The following is a 22,806-nucleotide window of genomic DNA, read 5'->3' as shown; positions in this document are numbered from 1 at the left end:
TTAGGGTCCTTTCCAACTCAAGACATTCTATGATTCTACAATTCTATGGATGAAATGGCATTAAATACCTTGTTGAGAAGCAGCATCCAACAGCTGAGTCTCTGGACCAGAGAACTGACATTCCCATTAGCTGTCTGCAGCTGGGGGTGTCTGCCTCTAACCTTACTTTAGGGTTAGAAACCACGTGCCCCTGCATTTGGAGTCAAAACTTTGTCCCCCATAGACCATTGCCTTTCATACTTGGTGTTTGTTTTCTATCAGTTTCAGTGACAGAAGGAAATTACAATTAGAAATCCTACAGCCCATGGAACCACCAGGGATAAAAGTTGGCTCCAAACCAGTGGGATTCTCTGGGTCAGGGTTTTGTTTTGTCCTCTGCTGCTCAGTGGAGGGAAGGATCATGACAGCTTACGGGATCCCCCATGTCCTCAGGGCTGCCTATGGCTGCAAATGGGACCCCAGAAGGGACCATCCAAGGCAGCACCTTCTTGACCACCTTCTTGGTGGTTGAGATGCCTCTGATGGCCTTCCTCAAGGCCCGTGGTGGAAGGTGCCATAATGCTGGTGCCAGCCAGGGACAGCAAGAAATCTCCTGTGTCGCTGCCAGCATGAAGCAAAGGCAGCTGCTCACGACGAGCGTGTAGCACGAGAACCAAGATGAGCTGACTGTCTCATGCACCATCCCACAGCCTCCTGTGATCTTTCCCACAAAGCAAGAATCAAATGGCCCTGTAGGACTGGGTCTGCCCTTGAAGCTGATGGAGCCCTGAGCAGGGCTCAGGCTCAGAAAAGCCTTTTCAGCCTCTTACCTTCTCCACAGGTGTGGTGCCCCTGATGGGACACAGAGTGTCCTAGCCCTCACTGCCAGCACCACTGCCTGGCAGGAGCTCAACCCATGTGCCAAGGACTAGGAGGGGTCCCTGAGCAGCCCCTGCGGGTGCAAAATTATCTGAGGAACCATTCTGCAACTGCATTATTGAAACCCTTAACTAGGACTCGATGTAGGAAGACATTAAACAAGGGAAGGACTTGGCTGGTTTGATTTTGATGAACAGAAAGGAGAAGTTTTTCCTTCTGCAAGCTGTTAGGTTCTTGCTGTGTGGGTGAAATGTTGGTCCTTCACCACCTCTAGCTTGAATCATTTTTGCAGGTGCGTCTTCCTTATGCAATCCTTTCTTTTTTTTTCTGACCTAACATGGACTCAAGTTGCTGTTGCTGGTGCCTGATTTTCACAGTGCCATTTGTAAAGCACTCCACCAAAGGCCACCAGAAGTTCCCAGGTACCTCCCGGGGTTGTGGCACCCTGCCTGCCATTCTCCACTCCACCTCCTATTTGCTGCGTCTGGTCAGGGCAGTATTGCTGCAGCGTGTTCTGATTCTAGACCCACAAAAAAATTGAAGGTCTAATGGCTTAAAAGAAAAACACTGAAGCGACAGGATTACATATAAGAATATCCTCTGTGTGGGGGGAATGCTGGCACAAAAAGGGATCTCTATGACAAGCAGCTGCAGTTTTGCCAGGTTAAATCCAGACAATGCAAGACTTCACAACCTCACTGGGCAACCTGTTCCCCTGTTCCATCACCCACACAGTACAGAAGGATTTTCTGACATTCAGGCAGAACCACTTGTATTTTAGTTTGTGCCACTGTCTCTTGTCCTATTACTGGACATCACTGAGAAGAGCATGGTTCCATTTTCCTTGCACCCTCCCTTCAGGTATATATGTTGATAAGATCCACCCCGGGCCTTCTTTCTTCTAAGCTAGAGTCCTATATCTCTTAGCATCTCATCATCTTCGGGGCCTCTTCATGAACTCTCTCCAGTAGTTCTGTGTCTCTTGTACTGGGGAGCCCAGGATATCATTGGCCTTCTTTGTGGCAAAAGCACACGCCTGGCTCTTGTTCAGCTTGCTGTCCTCCAGGACCCCCAGATCCCTTTCTGTCAGTCAGGAAGACAGTGACAAAGGCCTTCCTGAAGTCCAGGTAGACAGCAGCCGCTGCTCTTCCCCTCGTCAATCAGGCTGGTCATTCAAAACCGAGATGCAGACAAGACTTCGAAGAGGGTGTTGAGTAACTAAAATGGGTAGGAAGGGAATATACAAAACCCTGGAACAGAGGAAACACCTCACACTGAAGCACCAAAACCTTCTGCTTAATGGCAAGAGCAGTGATGTTCACAGTGAAGACACAGGACTGGAAATCTGAGTATTTCCTTTGGGGGAAATGTTGACCCCAGAAAGGCTCTTTGCTCTGTGGAGACACAATTCTGTGAGGTTAAAACAAGAAAAGTTGCAATGTGACATGCAAAGCTTTGGAGGAAGCATACCCGTTACATGGTGACAAACCCTAGAAATAAAAAGTCCTCAAGATCTCTGCTTGGGAGATCACTGGTAGCTCATGGCTGGGCTGGTGAGCTGCCCACAGCCATATGTTGGGAAGAGGGAGCTCAGCATGGTCCCGTGCTGAGGCACATCTTGGGCAATCTCATTGATGGAGAGAGGGAAACACTTGGCTGTACATGACAGCAACTACAGAAGATGGAGCATGGTTTTATAACACAGCCATGAAGTCTTTACCTCCTGAAAAAGCTTCCTTTCCTAGGTTTTCTAACTCCACTTTTTCAGCTGGCTCCATTGATTCAGAGAAGAGACCGTCATTTTGGAGGAAAATCACGCTCTTACAGAGATCTTGTTCATTTATTTTTCTAGGAGAGCTCTTCCTGTGGAGCCGCTCTGTAGGTCCTCTTCAATGGACATCTTTGTTCTCACTGAGGTTGGTGGACACATTTTGCAAGTGTCTAAGGGCTTACGTTTGTGGTCAGCTTCACACAGGCCAGTAAATGCATCAGCTGAGATTTGGTTCATGACTGTGGGAGTAAACTTAGCCCATAGCAAAGGCAAGCTGATGCAATTGGAAGTAGTAGCTCACTTGCTTTGCAGGCTTTGCTGATGGGCACCGCAACACCACAGAGCTGGGAAGCTGCCAGAGCTCAGCAGTACCTTGATACACAATACAAACATGGCCCTGAGTTTGCAACCCCCTTACAAAACAGGCATTTCCCCTTGAAATTCATTCTACACCTATGCTTCTTCTTTACTAAATGGCTCGCATTGCAAGGTTGCACCTAGGACACTTAATTATCAAACAGTCACTGGAGTGGAAATTTAGGTTTCCAAATTTAATAATAATAATAATAATAATAATAATAATAATAATAATAATAATAATAATAATAATAATAATAATAATAATAATAATAAAGATTTCATTGAATTTCTTATTTCCAATCTCAATGTGACTGGAATTGGTTGATTTTCTCTGTGTAGTGGGTTTACGTGGCAAGGTTTTGGTAGCAGGGGGCCATAGGGGTGGTTTCTGTGAGAAAGATCTAGAAGCTGCCCCATGTTTGGGAAGGGCCCCATTGTTTTCCAGATCCGAGCCAATAAGCGATGCTGTTTTGCGCCTCTGTGAGAGCATATTTAAGACAGGGAAAAAAACGCTGCGCCACACAGCAGCCGGGAGAGTGAAGGGAGTGAGGAACAGCCTTGCAGGTGCCATGGTCCGTGTAGAAGGAGGGGGAGAGGTGCTCCAGGCGCCGGAGCAGAAGTCCCCTGCGGCCTGTGGTGAGGAGCCTGGTGAAGCAGGTTGTCTCCCTGCAGCCTCATGGAGCACCACGGTGGAGCAGGGTTCCACGCTGCAGCGCGTGGAGGAGACCACGGTGGAGCAGGTGGACCTGCACCGATGGAGGCTGCGGCCCGTGGAAGACCCCTGCCGGAGCAGATTCCGGGCCACACCTGTAGCCCGTGGAGAGGAGCCCACGCAGGAGCAGGTGACGTGGCAGGAGCTGCTGCCCGTGGGGGACCCAGGTTGGAGCAGTTTGCTCCTGAGGGATGGACCCCATGCTACGGACCCATATCTGGAGCAGTTCTGGAAGAACTGCTGCCTGTGAGAAGCCCACGCCGGATCAGTTCAGCAAGGACTGCATCCCGTGGGAGGGATCCCACAGCAAAAGGGACGAGAATGACCGAGAAGGAGCGGCGGAGAAGATACGCTGTAGACTGACCATAACCCCCGTTCCTTCGTTCCCCTGCACTGCTCGGGGGGAGGAGGTGGAAGAGGGTAGATGGGGGAGAAGGTGCTTTTGTCGAGCGGTCGTGGTGAAGCTCGGCTGCCCACCCAAGTAAAACCACCACACTCTCTCAGAGAGGGGTAAGGATTTTTGCTCAGGAGTTGGCAGGGCTGATAGATAGGGCTTTAAACTAGAGTCGAAGGAGGAAGGGGATAGAACCAGACACGCCGCTGATGAGCTGAGGGATGGTGCGCTAGAATCAGAGGGACGGTGTGCTAGTGAGGTCCTGCGGTCAGCTCCACAAGGCGCTGCGTGTAGGGAGGCGCATTTGAAGTGCTTCTACACAAACGCAGGCACTATGAGGAATCAAATGGATGAGCTAGAAGTCTTGGCCCTGTCCCACAGCTACGACATTATCGGCATAAGCGAAACCTGGTGGGATGAGTCCTGTGGCTGGTGTGTGGCGGAATTTTCTCCCAACAGAGGCAAACAGCACCTCTGTAGCCCTGCCATGTCACACGACCTCGCTTCCAGCGGCCACACACTTTCTTTTTCCACTTAAGCTCTAGAAGAAGATCCCTGCTCAGCCAAGCTGGCCTCCTGCCCCGCCTGCTTGACTTCCGACATTTTGGAATCGCCTGCTCCTGTGCTCTTAGGAGGTCGTGCTTAAAAAGATGGACCCCGATACCTTCCAAAACAGCTTCTCAGGGGATCTTCCTGAGCAGCCTGAACTCTGCCCTCCCCGTGTCCAAAGTTCACAGAATTGGAGGGGTTGGAAGGGACCTCAAGAGATCATCGGGTCCAACCCCCCTGCCAAAAGCAGGTGTACTGGCAGTTTTCCTCCTATCGCCAAAGATTTTTAAACTCAACTGCTTCATGATTGCTATGGCCAAGATGGCCGCCCATCACCACTTCACCCACCGCACCCTCTGTGTTCACAAGCAACAGGTCTAGGATGGCGCCTTTCCTTGTTGTCTCCCTCAGTAGCTGTACCAAGGAGTTGTCATCAAGGTGTGTGAGGAATCTCCTGGACCTGCTTGTATCAGCTGTGTGGTCTTCCCAGGTAATGTCTGGCAAGTTGAAGTCCCCCATCAGGACAAGGGCAGTTGAGCTAAGAGAGGTCTCTCTTAGTTCCTTAGCGAATAATTCATTGGTATCGCAAGCTCCCACTGCAACATCCAAGTGATTGGTTTCTCCCTTAATCCTTACCCAGAGGCTCTCAGCCGCGTCCTTGTGCCAGCCCCTTGCCTCACCTCCCTGCCTATCCTTCCTGAAGAGCCCATAACCGTCCATCACAGCACACCAAGTCTCGCTTGTTCTGGGACGGAGCTGAAGCTTCCAGCTCCTCCTGCTTATCCCTCCTGCTGGGTGCATCGGTGCAGAAACATTCCAAATGTGCTCCAGTGTACCCAGCGTGGCATGGAGCAGGCAGAAGGATCTCACTAGCACACAGTCCCTCCCATTTTGGTGTGCCACTTAGCAGATTCTGTCGGGACAGAACAATAATGGATGATGCTCAGAGGTCCTTACGGGGCAAGTGAGCTTTCTAGAAACATCTTTTACCTTGATCTCCTGGGAGGCAGCAGACTTCTCCATGGGTTAGGTCAGGTCGGCATATGCAGCCCTCTGATCTGCTCAGAAGGGAGTCGCTTATGACAGTAACTCTTCTCTTTTTCTTGATGGAGGTGGTCGTGATACTGGGGAAGGCTGACTTGCCCTTGAACACGCCTCCAACCTGGACGGACCTTCATGCACATCATTGTTTGTGTGTCCATTAGTTCCAGAGTCTGTTGTTTCAGGGCACCTGAAAGGAAGGTGAGGTAGGCAAGGAGGGGTTCGCCTGCTGCCCCGAGCAGATCTCAACTTCCATCCCTTCGTCACTGAGATCCACTCCTTCTGCCTGACGGACAGAGGGTAGGGGATCCTCCATTTCCTCTGCTGTGTCTGCCTGACGCATCTGTCCCAGGGCTGGCAGAGTACAGTTCAACCTTCTCCGACTCCCTGGTGCTCCTCAGCCTGCCCACCTCCTCCCGAAGCTCTGCCAGGAGGCTGAGCAGTTCTTCTACCTGGGCGCACCTACCACAGGTGGACTCACAGGATGGGATGTCAGGAAGAATTTCTTCATGGAAAGGGTGGAACCAGCTGCCCAGGGCACTGCTGGAGTCCCCAGGCCTGGAGCTATTAAAGAAATGCGTGGACTTGGCGCTAAGGGCCATGGTTTTGTGGTGGGCCTGGTAGTGTTTGCTGACGCTTGGCCTTGAGCTGAAGGCCCTTTTCCAAGCGCAAGGGTTCTGTGACTCTTTCATTGGTTGAGTAGGCGCCATGCAGTCACCGGGCCCAGGGAAAAGATGTCCTTGGTGGCCTCCGAGTTAGCTCAGCGTCATGGCACTGAGTCACTTTGAAGGAGCTGCTGGAATAATGAGACAACAGCCTAGTTCTATTAAAATATATATTGCTCTTTTGAGGACTGCTGCGGGGCTAGCAGCACCACAGCAGTGGAAATCTCCGTCCTGACGTTGCGTTATGCCTTGACGTCAGGATCAGGGTGGTTTGAACTGCCAGGGAACGGACCATGGGTTCCGGGTCGCTGTCTGAAGGCTGGAGGGCTGCCAAAGAAAGAAGAGCAGAGATGAAAACCCACTCCTTGCAGAGATCCCCAGGCATCTCCTGCAGACCATGCCAGCCCCACTCGACTCTTCCCCAGGCCAGGAGGAGCAGGAGGGACAAAGGAATCCGTTGAAAGCTGCTGCTCAGCAATGTCCCAAATGCACCCACCAGTCCTTCCTCACCCGCGCACCACAGGTCAAGTGGGGCACCTTCACAAGCTGGTTCCCTCACCACCTGCCTCCATCCCCTGGGAGGATTCACACACTCCAGGAATCGCCTGGACTCTTTCCTCTCGCTATTGTGCTTCCCCATGAGAGCAAGGGCTAGCAATCATGACCCTGCTCCTAGCTGCTTGTAGGCTGTTTCATCTCCCTCTTCGTCCTGGTTGCGTGCTCTACAACAGGCTCCCACCTTCTGTCAGCCTTACTGCCCTTTCCCCTGACTCTTCCTCAGGGACACTCAACCCTTTCAGCGGCACTGCCCAGCTCCAGCCTGGGAGGCCATTCCCTGACACCACAGGCCACCCCGTCTCCTCTCCCTCGTTCCTATGCCTGCATTGCTCCTCCGCCCTCCTCAGCATTTCCCTGGAGCAGGGCAAGGCACGGGGGCCTCTGCCGCTGTCCCCCCAGCCCTAGCACACCCCCCACTGCCCTCACTCACCGCTGAGGATTTCATTCAGCTTCTCCTCGCTCTGGTCCTTGCAGTAGCGCGCAGCAAGACCTAGACACAGAGATCCCATCAGAGCCCCGCTCCCCAGCACGCTCCCAGCAGCGCAGCCCCTGGCCTGGCCAGCCAGGCTGTGCCCCCTCCTGCACCCTGGAGCAAGGGCCCAGTCGGGGGGCTCTGGGGGCAACAGGGCTGGGCCTCACTGCCAGGGCAGTGCCTGGGGCTGCCAAAGGCTGCCCCAAGAGGGACCCAGGGGCTGGGCTCACCAATGAATCTGACGGCCTCAAGTCGCAAGTTGGTCTGAGTGTCCTGCAGGTAGGGCTGGCTCTGCTGCAGGTATTCTTCTACTCTGCCTCTGTCCTGCTGCAGCTGGAGAGAGAGAGAACGCAAGGTCACGGGGCTTGCACAGCCTCTCCAGGGTCTCCTCCAGCATCCTGGGGGCAGGGAGGGCAGAGGGGCCTGCAGAAGAGCCCCCTGGGGCTCTGTGCTGGAAGGAAGGGAGCGAGGATGCGGCTGCAGGCAGCGGGCTCTGGCCGGGCACGTTTGCCCAGCTGGGGCAAACCAAGTTGGGTCCTTACCAAGCACTCCCCGATCCTCCACGTCTGTTCTGTTATGGCCAAGCGCTTGAGCTCTTTCCGTCGCAGAAACTCTGCAGCCGTGGCGAGAGCTTCCCCAGAGGCCTGCGGAGCAGCAGAGGTTGGGAATTAGCACCACAGCCTTGGGAAGGAGACCCTCTGTCCCCTGCTCAGCTCTGAGATCTGTACCTTTGCTACCCTCTCACTCTGGTCTTTCATACGAAAGAAGAGTGGGAGGAGGCTCCTTTGCACGCTCGTCTTCATTTCCTTCTTCCTTTGCCGCAGCACAGCCTCCGTCACAGCTTGGAAGAGGCAGATGGTGTGCTCCCGCACCTGGCTGGACTCCTGGCAGGGAGGAGGACAGGAGGAATTTCAGCATTAGCGTGGCTGCTGTGAAGGGAGCTCACAGAACTGTGAGATGCTTCAGCGCTGGATCCTTCCCAGAGGAGCTGCTCGGGGCAGCTGCAAGGCCTGGTGCCCGTGAAGGGCAACGCAATCGGTTGCCATCGCAGGCTGCCCGCCAGCCACCCCACTTTCGCCACCAGCAGCACCAGCCATGCCCAAGCAGAGCTCCCCAGCGCCTGGGCTGACGAGGAGACTGGGAAGGCCCTGCCTGAGTGCTGCCCACAGGGCCGGGCTGAAGGGCAGCCCTCGTTACAGGGGGCCCAGCTGTGGGCTCGGGCTCCCGCAGCACACTTACGTGGTCAAAGAGTGGCAGGAGCTTCTCAGCCAGCTGCAGAGCCGGGCCACTGGCCTTCCTCCTCTCCACATGAGCCATCATGTTTCTCAGGACACGCAGGGCCTTGAGCATGACGTCTGTGTTGGTGTCCTGCAGGGCCTCCACGATGGCTGGTAACACAACCTGAAGTTTTCTTGCCTGTGGGAAAGACACCATTTCCCTTCCGTGAAGCACTCAGAGACCACCCTGGGCAAAGGGCTCTGGTTCCTGAGCACCAGCCTCCTGCCTTGCTTCCTGGCAGCGGGGAGGGACAGGAGGGCAGAAGAGCAAAGGCCCAGGCTGCCAACATGGCTTTGCTTGACGATGGCCCACTCACCTTCTCAGGGCTCTCTGACACGGTGCAGAGCCCTTTCAGAACCATCAAGCGCATCTCTGGGCTTGGGTGCTTCAGGTAGCTCTGGAGGTGCACTGGGTTACCAAACTCCTCCTCAGAAATGTGATTCTGGGCCAGCATCTGCAAGAAAGAGCAGTGAGAGCCTGGCAGGGCCTGCAGGGCTCCCTGCAGCCTCTTCTTCTCCCACCTTTGGGCAGGGATGGGGCAGCGCCAGCTGGCACCAAAGAGGCACCAGGCGCGGGGAGCTACGGGGGCTTGCCGGCCCCAGGGACCATGTGTCCGTACGTCCTGCGGGAGCTGGCAGTTTGGGGGTAGATGGGCACAGGGCTGTGCCTGTGTGCCTGAAGGGACACACGTAGCCCTGCTGGGAGCAAGGTTTCATCTGGGAACTCACAGCCAAGCGACGGATGCAGGTGTCTTCTTTTACTGCAGTGCACCAGCCGCACAGCGGCAAGTCTTCCATCATGGTGTTTAAAACCTTCTCCAACGTCTGCGGCATGGCCAGGATCACCTCCCACATGCCCAGGTCAGTGCTGCAAGCCCAGAATACTCTGTCAGTGAGGCTGCCTCAGCCGCAGGGCCACAAACTGGGCCAGCCCCAGAGGAGCCAGGCTGTCCTGCAGCCCCTGTGACTTGGGGAGCACTGAGGGCCCAGCCTGGGCAAGCAGGAGGGGGCTGAGCTGGTGTTCCCTGGGGGCAGGGGGACTCTGGGCTGCCTTGGACAGCTGGGCTGCTGCAGCCCTGGCTGGCCCAGTAGGGCTGGAACACATTGGTGGGAAGGAGGGCTGTGCTCCCTGGGGATGTCCTGCTCTTTGCCATGGCTCTGGCAAGCAGAGAGTCTCCAGGTGCATCTCCCAACATGGAACAAGCCCTCAAGGATGTCAAGGCCAGGACCTGTCACATGGCGGAGAGAACTGCAGCAGGTTCTTGACTTCTTCCCTGGACATCTTGTTGGTCAGCTGGAGAAGCAGGGAGTCCAGGCACTGCCGCGCCGATGCCGTGCGGATGCTGCCCAGGTTTTTCCTGATGCACTCTATGATCATTGGCACCTTAGGGGACAAAGTGGGAATGGTGTTACCAGCAGACTGCAGCCATTTCCACAGCTGCCACTCAAACTTTGGCCCCTTCCATTGCTCAGGTGGCTTCTGGAGCACAGGAGACCCCGATGTGCGAGGGAGGCATGGAGGGAGTCAGGGAAGGAGAGAGGAACAATGCCTGGAAGAGCTCAAGGGCAGGGCCATGGCCACAGGCCACTTACATCTGTCAGCCAGTAGTCAGGGTCCTCCAAGACTGCGTCCAGCACACTGCAGGCCCCCTCCTTGTCATGGATGCTGGAGTCTGGTAAAGCTTCAAGGGCTATGAGGATGATGTCCAGCCTCTCAGCAGGGAAGAGGTGTCCTCCAAACCCCTGTGGGAAGAAGGAGGAGCGAAGACATGCCTCACTGAGTGTCCCAAAGGTGCTGCTTAGCTGAGCAGCAAGGGCAGCTCCGGAGAGAAGGCCCTCGGGGGAAGGGGTGAGGATGGGGCATATGGGGCCAGAGTGCTGGCCCTGCAGGTAACCAGGGCTTGCTGGTGGCCAGGAGGGCTGGAGCTGCTGCCGGGACACAGGGGAGCAGCCTTCGCATAGCCCCAGCCTGGGGACAAGAGGAACCCTCTCACCAGGGCGAGTGAGGCCGTGCCAGCCCCACCGGTTCTGGACCCCTTTGCTCACACCAGATGCCTGCTGATGCTGCGGACAAGATCCCCAGCAAGGCCAGAGCTCATTACCTTGGCAATTTCACAGGGAGTTGATGTTATAGAAAATGGAAATTCTGTATCCTTCAATATCCTGCAGCGCTGCACATAATTTTCCATGTCCTTTGTCAGTGAGCTTTCTAAACAGTGGGAAACAGCGAAGAGTCAGTAGGGAAGAGCATCTCTGCCAACAAGCTTGCCAAATGGTGAAAAGCACTTTCACTAGGAATGGTTGAGGAGGGAGGCTCAGACCCATGGCGAGGAGAGTGATGGGCAGGGATGTAAAGCACAAGGTGAGGAGTGCTGGGAGCAAGAGGGACCTCAGGGATGATGCAGAAGGAGGAGAAGCAATGGCGTTGGGTGCCGCGGGGGTAGCAGCGTGTCACAGACCCCCTTCTGCTCGGGGTCAGGATGTGCAGGAAGCCCCCTGACACCTGCTTGCAAGACGGCAGGGAGCAAACAGTCAGGGAGAATTCTGGAGGGCGTCACCATCCCTGGTGATGCACGGCTGGCTCTGCTGTTCACTCCTCGGGGAAGATGCGGTTTGGGAAGTGCTCATCGATTGATGGCTTAGACTGGGGGAGACCACAAAACAGCGTGGTAGGTGATCTGGGGAGGGTTGGGAAGGACAGCAGCAGAGAACTGCTCCTGGACGGCAGGTGAGCGTCCAGCTTCTGCGGAAAACGATAGCCAGAATGCTGCGGGAAGCTGCTATGAGGAGCAGAGGAGGTCAGGGAACCTGGCAGAATTCCGTGGGCAGCCTCCCCCAAGCACAAAAACAATCCTTCACAATACTCGGGGAGAACAAGCAGACAAACCAGCAGATGTCTGCGTGCAGACGGATGCTACCCACCACACCTTCTCTTACCTCTTCCTTCTGTGAGGAATGCATAGAAGTGATAAAGAGCATCCAAAGCTCTGATCCTGGTGCTATCTTTGCCACCGCTGAAAATGAAGAGGTGGCCCAGCAGCTGTCCCAGGATGGGGATGTGGACCTCTTTGTGGGTGCCAGGGCTGCCCTTGCATTTTCTAGCAGTGAACAAGGTCTGGGCGAGGGAGAGAGGAGAGAAGAAGGGTTAAGTGGAGGCAGAGAGCAGGACCTGGGGAAGGAAGAGCAAGGGCAAAGGAGAGACAAAGACCCTTTCTTCAGGGCAGAGCTCTGCTGAGGCCTCCACCTGTGCCCAGTCTTGCTGCACAGGCACCCCCAAGCTGCAGGATGCTCTGGAAGGTAGGGAAGGGGAGACAGGCTGGCTGAAAGGTTCCTGGCATCTTACCTTCCCCAAATATGTGACCAGGAAATCACTCATCCTCTCAATCTTCTGCAGGGCAATCTTGCGCACAGCTGTGTTACGGGAGGTGGCATAGTGCAGCAGCGCCTGTGAGGAGAGAAGCTGCTGGTCTGCCCTTGGAGCTGATGCCTTCTCCAGCAGAAGCAGCACTGCTGAACCCCTGGCTGTGCTCACGCCGTCCATCAAAGCTTCCCCCAAGGTGGAGCAAAGCCCTCAGCAGGGCTCCTGCCCCTGGGTTCCCGCCCCTGGGTTCCCTTGCAGGCTTGCCACAGATCCACCAGCCAACTTTGTGGTCAGGCAGACAGGCAGATGCCACCTGCCAGTGCAGCCTCAGCTCCTTCCTGCGCCCTCCCCCAGAACGTGGCCCTCTGTCCCCTCTCCGTGAAGGCTGGCTTCTGTGGCTTGAACCAGGAGTCCGCAATGGAGCAGGGATACAGCCACTGGACAGTCAGGAGATCAGGGCATCAGGGCCACGCTCCCGTGCAGGATGGGCATGTCCCTGGGGATCTCTGCCCCATTCACACCTGGCAAGAGAAGTCTGGAGGGACTGGGGGAAAGGAGGAGAGCAGCTCCAGCTGCCGCCACTGTGGTGCCCAAGGAGTGGGCTAAAATTCTCCCACTGCTTTGGCACACGGTGATCTCTTGGGGTCTGCAGGGGCTGGCCCAGAAGTGCCATGGGCAAGGTTTTGCTGTGACATGAGAGGATTCTTCAGAGGGGAAAGGGTCTTTGACCACAGTCAGGGGATGCCAGGCTCCCAGAAGAACTTGGTGGGCTTCCCCAAAGGAGGTGGGCGCCTGCCTGCAGTATGCTCAGTCCTAGCACTAGGGGTGGGCCATCCACTGCAGCATGGACATTCGTTACCCCCCCAGCTGTGGAACCACTCCTGGGAAACCGACTCTTTGCAAATGCCAGACCTGCAAAATATTCTGCAACTCCTCGCCGACACTGGAGATTGGACAGTTGCGTACAAAGGCCTGCAGCATGATTTCCATGGCGTTCATGGTCTGCAAGGAGGACAGAGGATCAGAGAAGCATTTCTGAGCTCCTTCTCACCCCCAGGAGCTGACTGAACCTCCAGCAGCAAGGGAGGACACATGCACCGCCTCACAGAGCCCAGGGGTGACTTTGGGGCTAAACAACTTCTGTGTGGAGACCTCCTGAGAGCACTGGATCAGGCCAGAGAAGGGGAAGGGGAAGAAGAGATTAGGCCGGGAAAGCAAATCTGGGCCCCGGCCCTGCATTGGTTGTCCGGTTGTCTCAGCATGTGGGAGCATGGCAGCAGCCCAGCGGGACTGGGGGTGTCGCTACCTCACCCAGCACATACCTTGGTGTAGAGATCTTTTTCTGCCGCTGACATGTCCAAATAGGGAGGCAGAAAGAAGACGCTCTTGAAGCAGGCATGCAGGAGACTCTCCTTTTTGCCATCCAGTGCTGACTCCACTGTGGCGCTAAGAAGGGAGATAGGAGCTTGTTGGATGCTGGTGCTGGAGTGGTGCCTCAAGGCTTAGGGAAGGAGGACAGGCATCCATGGGAGGACAGGCATGTCCCTGGGAGGACATGTCTTGCCATGGACAGGCATCCCTGGGAGGGATGGGAAACCTTCCCGCCAGCTTCAGGGCCACCAGGACATTGCCCAGGGATGCGCTGGCCAAAGTAGGGGCTTAGCAGGTACCTGAGCGTGGCAATAGTTAGCATGGCTTTCATTCGAAACGCTGTGTGCAAACTGTCTGTGGGCTCCTCTTCCAGCAAAACCTGCAAAACACAACCAGGATGGGACGTGGCAGACACTCGCCCCCAGTGCCTGCTGCTGAAGGCCCAGCAGCACACCCAGTCCTGCCTTGGGCAGCTTGGTTTGTCTCCACCTGTGCATGGTTTGTCTCCAGCCCCCCTGCCCCAGCCTCACAGGGGGCTGGCGCTCGAGGGGCCTTGCCCCTTCCCCAACCCGCCACGCGTCCCCTCACCTTGATGTTCTCTGCCAGCTCCATTTCGCGGCAGAAGGCGTCCATGTCCTCCAACAAGGAACAGTCTCTGCACATGGTGCAGATGCTCTCCAGGAACTTCATTTTCTTTTCCTCATCCTGGCAGCCACAGAGAGAAGCACGGGGAGCGTGAGGGGGGAGAACCAGAGCCCACAGCACTGGAGTGCTGCGACGTGCGGTGCTGTCTGAGACACACAGAGGGCAGCAGCTCTGCCCAGCCAGCAGCGCTCCTGCTGCCTGGCAGCAGGGCCAGGGCCCCGTCAGGACACACCAGCACAGCCACGACAGAAGTGGCTGCCCTTACCTTCTTTGTGCTGACAAAAATCTGGATGAAGTTCTTGGCTTCCTCTTTGCCAAAATCCCATAACCAGGCATCTAGCAATGGAGAAGAGCGAGCAGTGCTGCAGTGAGGGGCTGAAGGCAGGAGCGAGGAGAGGAAGGGCCCCCAGCACGAGAGACACACGGCCCTGCTGGAGCAGGTCCAGAGGAGGCCCTGATGCAGATCAGAGGCCTGGAGCACCTCCCCTAGGACAGGCTGAGAGAGCTGGGCTTCTTCAGCCTGGAGAAGAGGAGGCTCCAGGGGGCCCTTAGAGCGGCCTTCCTGTACCTAGAGGTGGGCCTGGCCGACAGGATAGCTGGGGAGGGACTCTTTCTCAGGAGTGCTGTGACAGGACAAGGCCTAACAGGTTTAAGCTAACGGAGGGTAGATTTCAATTAGGTATTCAATTAGCAACAAATTCTATACTCTGAGGGTGCTGAGGCAGCAGGATCTGGGCCCCCTCTAAGCTCCCTCCCAACCCGGGACGAGGCCATGCTGGGTTGGGCTCCCAGCACCCCCAGCATCCAGGTGCCATTCTGCCCCCCACCCACAGGATCCCACTGCTGGCGTGCCAGGAAAGACATCCTGGCTTCAAGCAGGGATGCTTGCCTGGCCCCAACGTTCCCAACCCCACGGGATGCTCACTCACTGGGATTCGGTGGCAGGAAATCCAAGGAGTGCAGCGGAAATCTGCTCTCCTCAGGAGACCAGGTCTCCTGACAGTTCGTCGTGGAGCAGGGCTGGGTTGTCTTTACCACCCTGCGGGATGGAGGAATGAAGCGATGATTGCAAGGATACCTCCCCACGATAATACGGTGTCTTCTCCAGTGGTGGCGGTGTCGGAACCGCATTTTGGGACGTGGGCTGTGCACTTAGACTCCTTAAAGGCTCTGTGCTCCTGCCCTGTCCCGTCACTGTCCTGCACGGACATTGAGGGTCTGGGTCACAGCTGCATTTTTGGTAGCAGATGGGGGTGTCATCAAGTGAGGTCACAAAGGGTTACACTGTGACACGCTTCTGGGCTGGGTGGGCGAGCAGCTCAGCACTGCACAGCCACTTGCCCACCCTGTCCCAGCAGGATGGCGATGGGAATCAGAAGGGCAACGATGAGAAAGCTCATGGATCAAGATAAATATAACATTCTAGGAAAAGCCAAAGATGCACATGCAAGCAAAGCAAAAGAAGGACTCCATTCACTACTTCCCATTGGCAAGCAGGTGCTCAGCCACTTCCAGGAAAGTAGGGCTGCTCAAACCTCAGGGTTTCTTGGGAAGACAAATGCCATCCCTCTGAACTTCTGTCCGTCCTCCTTTTTTCTCCCAGTCTTATGGCTAAGCATATTCTCCACTATTCTCCAAGGGACAGTACCAAAGTACAGGGAAGATAGCAAATTCAAGGCCCAAATGCAATATTAGGCTCAAGCACAGTGATCTGAAAAAACACACACAGCCTTAGCAAACTCTCAGATCTCATACATAGTAAAAGGAAGTACATGTTATGGACCATAAAAAGCAGGATCACAGAAAAATATTAAGTGCAAAACAGACAAAATTGTGACTACTGTTAACTAAGTATGATAACTGTAAATTCCCTCTGAAGTGCTCTGGTCAAATCTACTGTTATCTCAACCCTTTGAGCACCATGTTGGGCACCTAAAAGGACTGTGGTGGTTTTACCTTGCTGGGCAGCTAAACTCCACCACAACCACTCTCACTTGTGATCCCTCCCCATCACATCACCCCAGCCCTGTGCATTGTTCCTTCACACAGCTACTGGTTGCCCTCTCTCTCCTCTGTTTTTCATAGTTTAAAGTCCTCCTTAAGAGGTCATCCGTTCTATTGGCAAAAATGTCTTTGCCCTGCTTAGAAAAGATGCACCCCATCTCTCCATGGCAGACACCAGTCCTCAAACTGGGTCCAGTTGTCATCAACACCAGTTCAGCAGCCAATTGTTGAGCTGTCCTACCAGTGCCGTCCTTCTCACACCTTTCCCCTCACTGGCAAGACTGAGGAGAATACCACCTGGGTCCCTGTGCACTTGACTACTGCCCTCAGAGCTCTGTAGTCCATTTTGATACTGCCCAGGTTTCCCCTAGCAGTATCACGTGTGCCCATTTTTGGCAATGAACAGATGGTTCTCCTGATCTCCATGAGCTTTCCAAGATGGTACAGAATGGTCTGTGTGTCATTGGTCTGTTCTTATATCACCCTTGGATGCAGCCCTTCCAGACCATGGTCTCCTCATGGCTGAGTTTGCTCAAGTAGCCCCTGAATTGATCCTCATCCACTGCATTTTTCTCTTCCTTGAGTCTTCTCTGTAAGAACAAAAGCCTAAAGGACCTTGCTGGTAAAGACTGAGGCAAGGACACTGAGTACCTATCTGCATCTACCCCTGCTACATTCTGCATCCCATCTAGCAGTGCACCCACATTTTCTTTGCTTCCTCTTTTACTGTAAAAGAAACAGTAGCAGCTCATATGCACACCATGGATGTCCTTTGCAAGAGCCAGCTCTGGGAGAGCTTTGGCTTTCCAAATTCTGTGCTCAAACAGTGGTTCTCAGTTCCTCTTTTTCAGCTGTTCCCTGCATCCACTTCCTATAGATTGCCCTTTTGCACTGGAGCTCAGTCATGAGTTTCCTGTTTAGCCAAAAGCTGTCTCTGGAGATGAAGGCTGTCAGTATCTTAACAAATGCACCAGAGTGCTTATTAAAACACACACACACACACACAAAAAAAAAAAAAAGTCCTAATTAGCTACGACTCTGCCCATAATTGCCCTCAAGTCCTGTGTGGCCAATTGGAGAAATATCAGGAGTGTAGCTAAAAAGGGAAGATATCAATGCATATACAAACCAAAACCAAACCAACCAAACAAACAAACAAAAACACTTCTCTGTCTTTGTTAAATATCTTTATTTTACAACTTAAAGAATAAGCAATACCAGCTTTCTATAATTGTTATTGATTCATAATATCTCCTGCTGAATTCTGAATGTGGAGGAAAAGGAGGACCCTCGCCATTGGACAATGTATGGGCACTCTTTAGTGCCACCCCTTCACCCCACTTTTATCAGCCACCTGCAACTCAGAGAACTCTCTCAAATCTGTGCATTTTCTACTGCAGTCCATAGCTGAGAGTTACAGCTCTATATGCCTGTTCTTACCTTACTTAGAGAACTTACTTAGAGAACTAACTGCACACAGAAGGATTTCTCTTGGCTGTGAATGAACAAGGAGAAAACATGGTATAGCTGAATAAAATGTAAGGTGCATTCCTCAATGGTACATGAAGTACAAATTGTCTCCATGGAAGGCCACTTTCCATGGGGGATAACAGTACTGGAAATGTTTTAGAGGTGGGAAGAGGAGAGGAGAGGCAAGATGAGGCGAGGTGACGAGAGGAGAGAGACCTCATTGCATCCTTTTAGCAATCAAAGGTAGTTTGTAAAAAAGATGGAAAGTGATTTTTCACATGGGCAGATAGTGACAGACACCCAGCCTCCTGGTGCCTCCTTGCAGCCCAAAGCAAATGCCTCTAAAGCTCTGCCTGAGCAGGACGAGTTGTAGGTACAAATGTGTCCATGTGCAGGGCTGGGGCGAGGAAGATGCAGGAAGAGTCTAAGGCAAAGAAACAGAGACCTTTTCACTGCTGTATTTCATTATGCAGAATCCAGATTAGAGAAGTGTTAGTGAAGACTGGAACAGCACTGACATGGATAAGCAGCGGGATAACGCGCAGAAGCAGGTCCTCTGGTACATCCCTCTAAATATGGAGGGTAGCTCCCCTTCTGCAGTGCCCTTCCTACTTCCACAGCAGCACCTGGAGGACAGAGAGTCCTTTACATGCTCCTGTATGGGACAGAAGTTGGCTTTTGAGGCTGTGGTCTTGGGTGAGAAGTCCTTTCCACCCAAGAAGGTATCTGTTAGTCGCTCAATAAGATTTGAGCATGGGACGTAAAGGACGTGGGTGGCAGAAGTCTAAAGGTTTTATCTGATGTTTTGCTCTGCCTCTTCACGCTGGACAGTCTCTCCTTCCTCCCCGAGAATACTGAGATGCCCATGCAAATGGCTGTAAATAACACAGGGGAATCTGCTGCCACATCAGAGACCACCTACCCCACTGGATCTTGCAAGTGTTAAAAGGAGGCAGCTTCCTCATCTGTTTTCACAGAACGACAGAGCCACAGAATGGTTGAGGTTGGAAGGGACCTCTGGAGGTCATCTGGTCCAACCCTGCTGCTCTAGCACCAGCACCTAGAGCAGGTTTCCCAGGACCATGTCCACATGGCTTTTGAAGATCTCCCAGGAGGAGACTCCAGCACCTCTCTGGGTAACCTGTTGCAGTACTCCACCACCCACACAGCACAGAAACACTTCCTGACATACAGACAGAACCTCTTTTGTTGCAGTTTGTGCCCAGTGCCTCTTCTCCAGGCACTGGGCACCAATGAAAAGAGCCTGGAATCTGTGTTCTCTGCACTCTCTTCAGGTATTTAAGGACATTGGTAGGAGCCTCCTTTTCTCCAGTCTGAGCAGCCCCCACTCCCTCAGTCTCTCCCCCTCATAGGAGAGGTGCTCCAGTCCCTCAATCACCTTGGTGGCCCTACATGGGACTTGTTCCAGTATAGCCACATTTCTCTTTTGAATCTGATAGGGGAACAGTGTCAAAGGTCTTTCTGAAGTCCAGGCTTTTCTTTGGTGAAAGAATTTCAGAAAACAATCATAGAATGCCTTGTGATTGGCATATCACCATGCAAAGACCAGGAAAATTTCCATTTTCAGGAAGCTGTAAATAGGCATCCATAAGCAAGAAAATGGTTGTAGGTGGCCAGAGAAACAGAAGGCCAGATGCTAAGGTATGTCCAGAACAGCACCTTCCAGTAATACCCACAGAACCACAGAATGGTTGAGCTGGAATGGACCTTTGGACATCACCTGGTCCAAACCCTGGCTCAAGTAGGGCCAGGACCATGTCCAGGTGGCTTTGGAATATCTCCAAGGAGGAGATAGGCAACCTGTTCCACTGCTCAGTCACCCGCACAGTAAAGAGTTTCCTGATGGTCAGGTGGAACCTCCTGTGTTTCAATCTGGGCAAATGTCCACTGGGAGTTCCATAATAATTATAGTGAATTAAAGCAAATCTCAAAATTAGGATGAAACTTTACTTGATGAAGTAGGAAATGGACTATTAGATGGATATGAAATTCGATGTTACAGGAAAAGGACAGTACCAGAAACAAGGACAGCATCTTGGTCCCTGCTTCGAGGGCAGATCTCTCCCAGGGCCAAGCTGTAGCTGTTTGGACCCAAGGGTAAATGAGATGTGTGTCTGAGTGCCCACCACTGCCATCAGTGTCTGCCCTTTGCAGCAATGCCAGTGTTAGGAAGGGAGGAGGTGAGTTTTATAGTCCTAAAGTCCATATAAAATGCAATACAAAGACAGTCGGTGCCTGTTTAGAGCTAGATTGACCAACCTGTGCCTTGCTCTGGATTTCTGCGCAGGCAGAAACCAAAGTAGAAAGCTGTTTAAAAAACAAATAACAAAGAAATAAATAATCAAACTACAACAAAAACTACCAACATGTGCTATGCCACATTTATTTCTATGGATGTAAAGGATAAATATTTCCATCTGAATCACCTTTCATCTCTGCTAGGAAGCACAGGCACAAGCAGCACAGGGGCACTCGTGGCTGCTCCAGCAGAGGCCTGGTGCAATGGGAACTCTAGCAGGTAATGTCTGTTTCTCAGGGGGTTCTTCAGGTGCTTCTGCTGAGCTTGACGTTTTAAAGCCAGCTATAAGCAGTGACATGGCCAAGCTCTGGCATGCAATCAGCCAGGCACAAAGTGAAACGTGCCAACATGGCCAGAGCTCTACTCCTACCACCCCATGCTCCAGCCCCTGTCCACCTGTCCAAAAGGCCAAGGGCAGACCTATCCTTCAGATCTGAGCTCAGCAGGCTCCTGGACTTTCTTTTTAAACAGAGTCCTGTCAGATTTGCACAAAGCAGGCTGAATTTTCCAGGGCAGCACTGGCACACCCCTGTCCAAAGCTCCTCTTCTCCTGGCTATGCTCACTGCCTGTCGGTATCAGGCTACTTTGATGGGTTTTTCTCTCTTTCTTATCCTTCCCTTCTGAGATCTGTCTCCCCAAGGGTACCTGTGCACTGATGGGATGAAATGGGGAGACAACAACCCCACACAACCTTCTTGACATCTTTCTGTGCATTTCTTTTTGTACATCATTGTCACGGTCCCTATGAAATCAGTGTAGTGTTTCATATCCTGGATGTTAGACCCTGGAAGTCTGCCTGTTCCTCAAGCTATGGCTGGGCCAACAAATATATCTACTGGTCTGTGCAAAGTACAATGACTTTTACCCAGTATTTTTTTTTTCCTTAGTTCTGTTGAAAGCACATTCAAGTGGTGTCCTCTCACTTGCAGTAACAAATCATGCACAAATGTGCTACTACTGAATAACACTTCCTTCATTTTTCATTCTGAGTACAGAAGAGCACTGGTAGGTTAATTACTTATTACAAAGCTAATAATTAAAGCAAGTGGATTCAGAGATCTCCCTGTCTTTTGTCTGTAGCCCTGGGAGAGAACATAGTCCTGCTGAAGTTACACGTATGTCATGGGGGGAGAAATTGTGCCTGAAAATCAGTGTTCAGAAAAACCAAGGTATTTTATGATTTTGCACCTATCCAGATGTAGGAAAACTGTTTAAATGCTTGATTGTTTTTGCATAAACAGGAGTGCAAATACCTGGAGAAATAAATAAATAGATAAATACTTTTATCTCAAACAAAATCCTTATACTCTAAAACTACCTTTTTAAATCCACACCTAAATTCCTTAGAGAAGTGAGTTTTTCAAAACAGCAGAATAGTAAAACGTGTTTGTCTTCAAGTGAGCACTTTTGAGTTTGCAAATTGTCAAAAGCTGAACAAGACAAAAGGGAATCAGTCCAAAGCCTTCTCAGGCCAGCTTCACAGTCAGCACCAGAAGAGACAAAGTCATACTTAGAGGATCAGTCAGAGTGCCTATGGTGGGGACAAGAGCCTACTGCACCAGGTCTCAGACATTCACCTGCTGCTCCTCAAGAAGTGGCTCGTGTCTCCTCTGGGAGTGTTGAGAGCTTTGTCCACTCTTGCTTCTGCATGATGCTGAATTTTCAGCATTAAAAGTTACACCTAGGTGCTCCAGCCAAGCCTTGCAGTGCAGCCTGTGATGCCCAGTGAGTGCAAAAGGTGTCACATCTGCAGGAATGAATCATTTGCCTGGAAAAAAAGTATGGCTATTCTTTCGAAAGCAGCAAGGAACTACCAAAGGAAAAAAAAATAAAAATAAAAATTAGCAATAATCACTCCTGTAACTGAAACTAAATCCTGGACAAATATTTACATTCCTGATGATGAAGCTTTTCTTCAGAGATTTCCAAAAGGCATTTTTTAAATCTTTGTTTCGCAGACTAAAAATGATGGGGCTCAGGAAGGGGGTGAAGACAGTGTAAGACACATCAATCAGAACACTAGCTCCTGCAGCACGGGGTGACTGGTGTTTCAAATAGATGACAGAGGCACAGCCATAGTGCACCACCACTACGGCGATGTGGGAGGCACAGGTGGAGAAAGCTTTGTGCCTCCCCTCGGCTGATGGCATCTGCAGGATCCAGCCAAGGATAAAGGCGTAGGAGAGAAGGATGAACAGAAAGCATCCCAACAAGGCAGTAATGCAAAAGATGCCAACTACAGTGCCAACCACCTTGCCACCAGCACAAGCCAGCTGGAGTATGGGGGGCACATGGCAGAAGAAGTGGTCAATGCGGTGGGACTGGCAGAACGGTAACTGGAACACAGCACTGGTCACCAGCAGCCCCAGGAGACCACCCCCTGCCCATGAGGCAGCCACCAGCTGGGTAGAGGCTCGGGAGGTCATCACGGTGCTGTAATGCAAGGGCTGACAGATCGCCACATACCGGTCATATCCCATCACTGTCAGGAGGAAAGAGTGCGTGAATCCAAACATGAAGGAGAAATGCATCTGTGCAGCACAGCCCAAGAAAGAAATGGTTCTAGTTCCCAGCACTAATCCGGACAGCATCTTTGGGATGATGGAGAAGGTATAACAGATTTCTGAGAAGGATAGAGCACTTAGGAAAAAATACATGGGCATGTGCAGCTGCTGATTCAGCCTGATAACAAACATTATCATAATATTTCCAACTAGGGTCACCACGTGCATGAGGAGAAACAGCACAAACAGCACAGCCTGGAGTTTAGGAAAGTAGGAAAACCCAATAAAAACAAACCCTGTTGGAATGGTTTGATTCTCCCTTCTCATTTGTGCTTTGTCTGAGAAGAGCACAAGAAGAGCAATATTTTAACAGCAGCAGCTGTATCTTGGTGTGAGGACGGCAGTGGTGAAGATTTTGAGCATTCCCCTTTTAAGGCTGAATTTCTCTCTGCACTCTCAATCCTATGCCAAGC

The 22,806-nt window shown here is 52.5% G+C and overlaps 1 protein-coding gene and 1 long non-coding RNA gene across 2 annotated transcripts; both read right to left on the bottom strand.

Annotated features, from left to right (window-relative positions):
• Positions 1-7,347: 7,347 nt before the first annotated feature.
• On the bottom strand, positions 7,348-7,944 carry LOC309890525. The gene is made up of 3 exons (XR_014319431.1): positions 7,923-7,944; positions 7,611-7,713; positions 7,348-7,398 (listed from the first exon to the last, which is right to left on the bottom strand). It is a non-coding gene; the product is annotated as an uncharacterized lncRNA (long non-coding RNA).
• Positions 7,945-21,670: 13,726 nt separating this feature from the next.
• On the bottom strand, positions 21,671-22,660 carry LOC309890521 (olfactory receptor 10H1-like; the record flags this gene model as incomplete). The annotated part of the gene is made up of 1 exon (XM_082784948.1): positions 21,671-22,660. The coding sequence occupies one exon, from the start codon at positions 22,658-22,660 to the stop codon at positions 21,671-21,673; it is 990 nt and encodes a 329-aa protein (XP_082641074.1).
• Between the last annotated feature and the right edge of the window lie 146 nt (positions 22,661-22,806).

This window comes from Aythya marila (assembly GCF_965140915.1).
Source record: "Aythya marila genome assembly, contig: HAP1_HAP1_SCAFFOLD_61, whole genome shotgun sequence".
In the NCBI taxonomy this organism is placed as follows: domain Eukaryota; kingdom Metazoa; phylum Chordata; class Aves; order Anseriformes; family Anatidae; genus Aythya; species Aythya marila.
The sequence above is the reverse complement of the archived record's forward strand: the minus strand, read 5'-3'. Positions and strand labels throughout refer to the sequence as shown.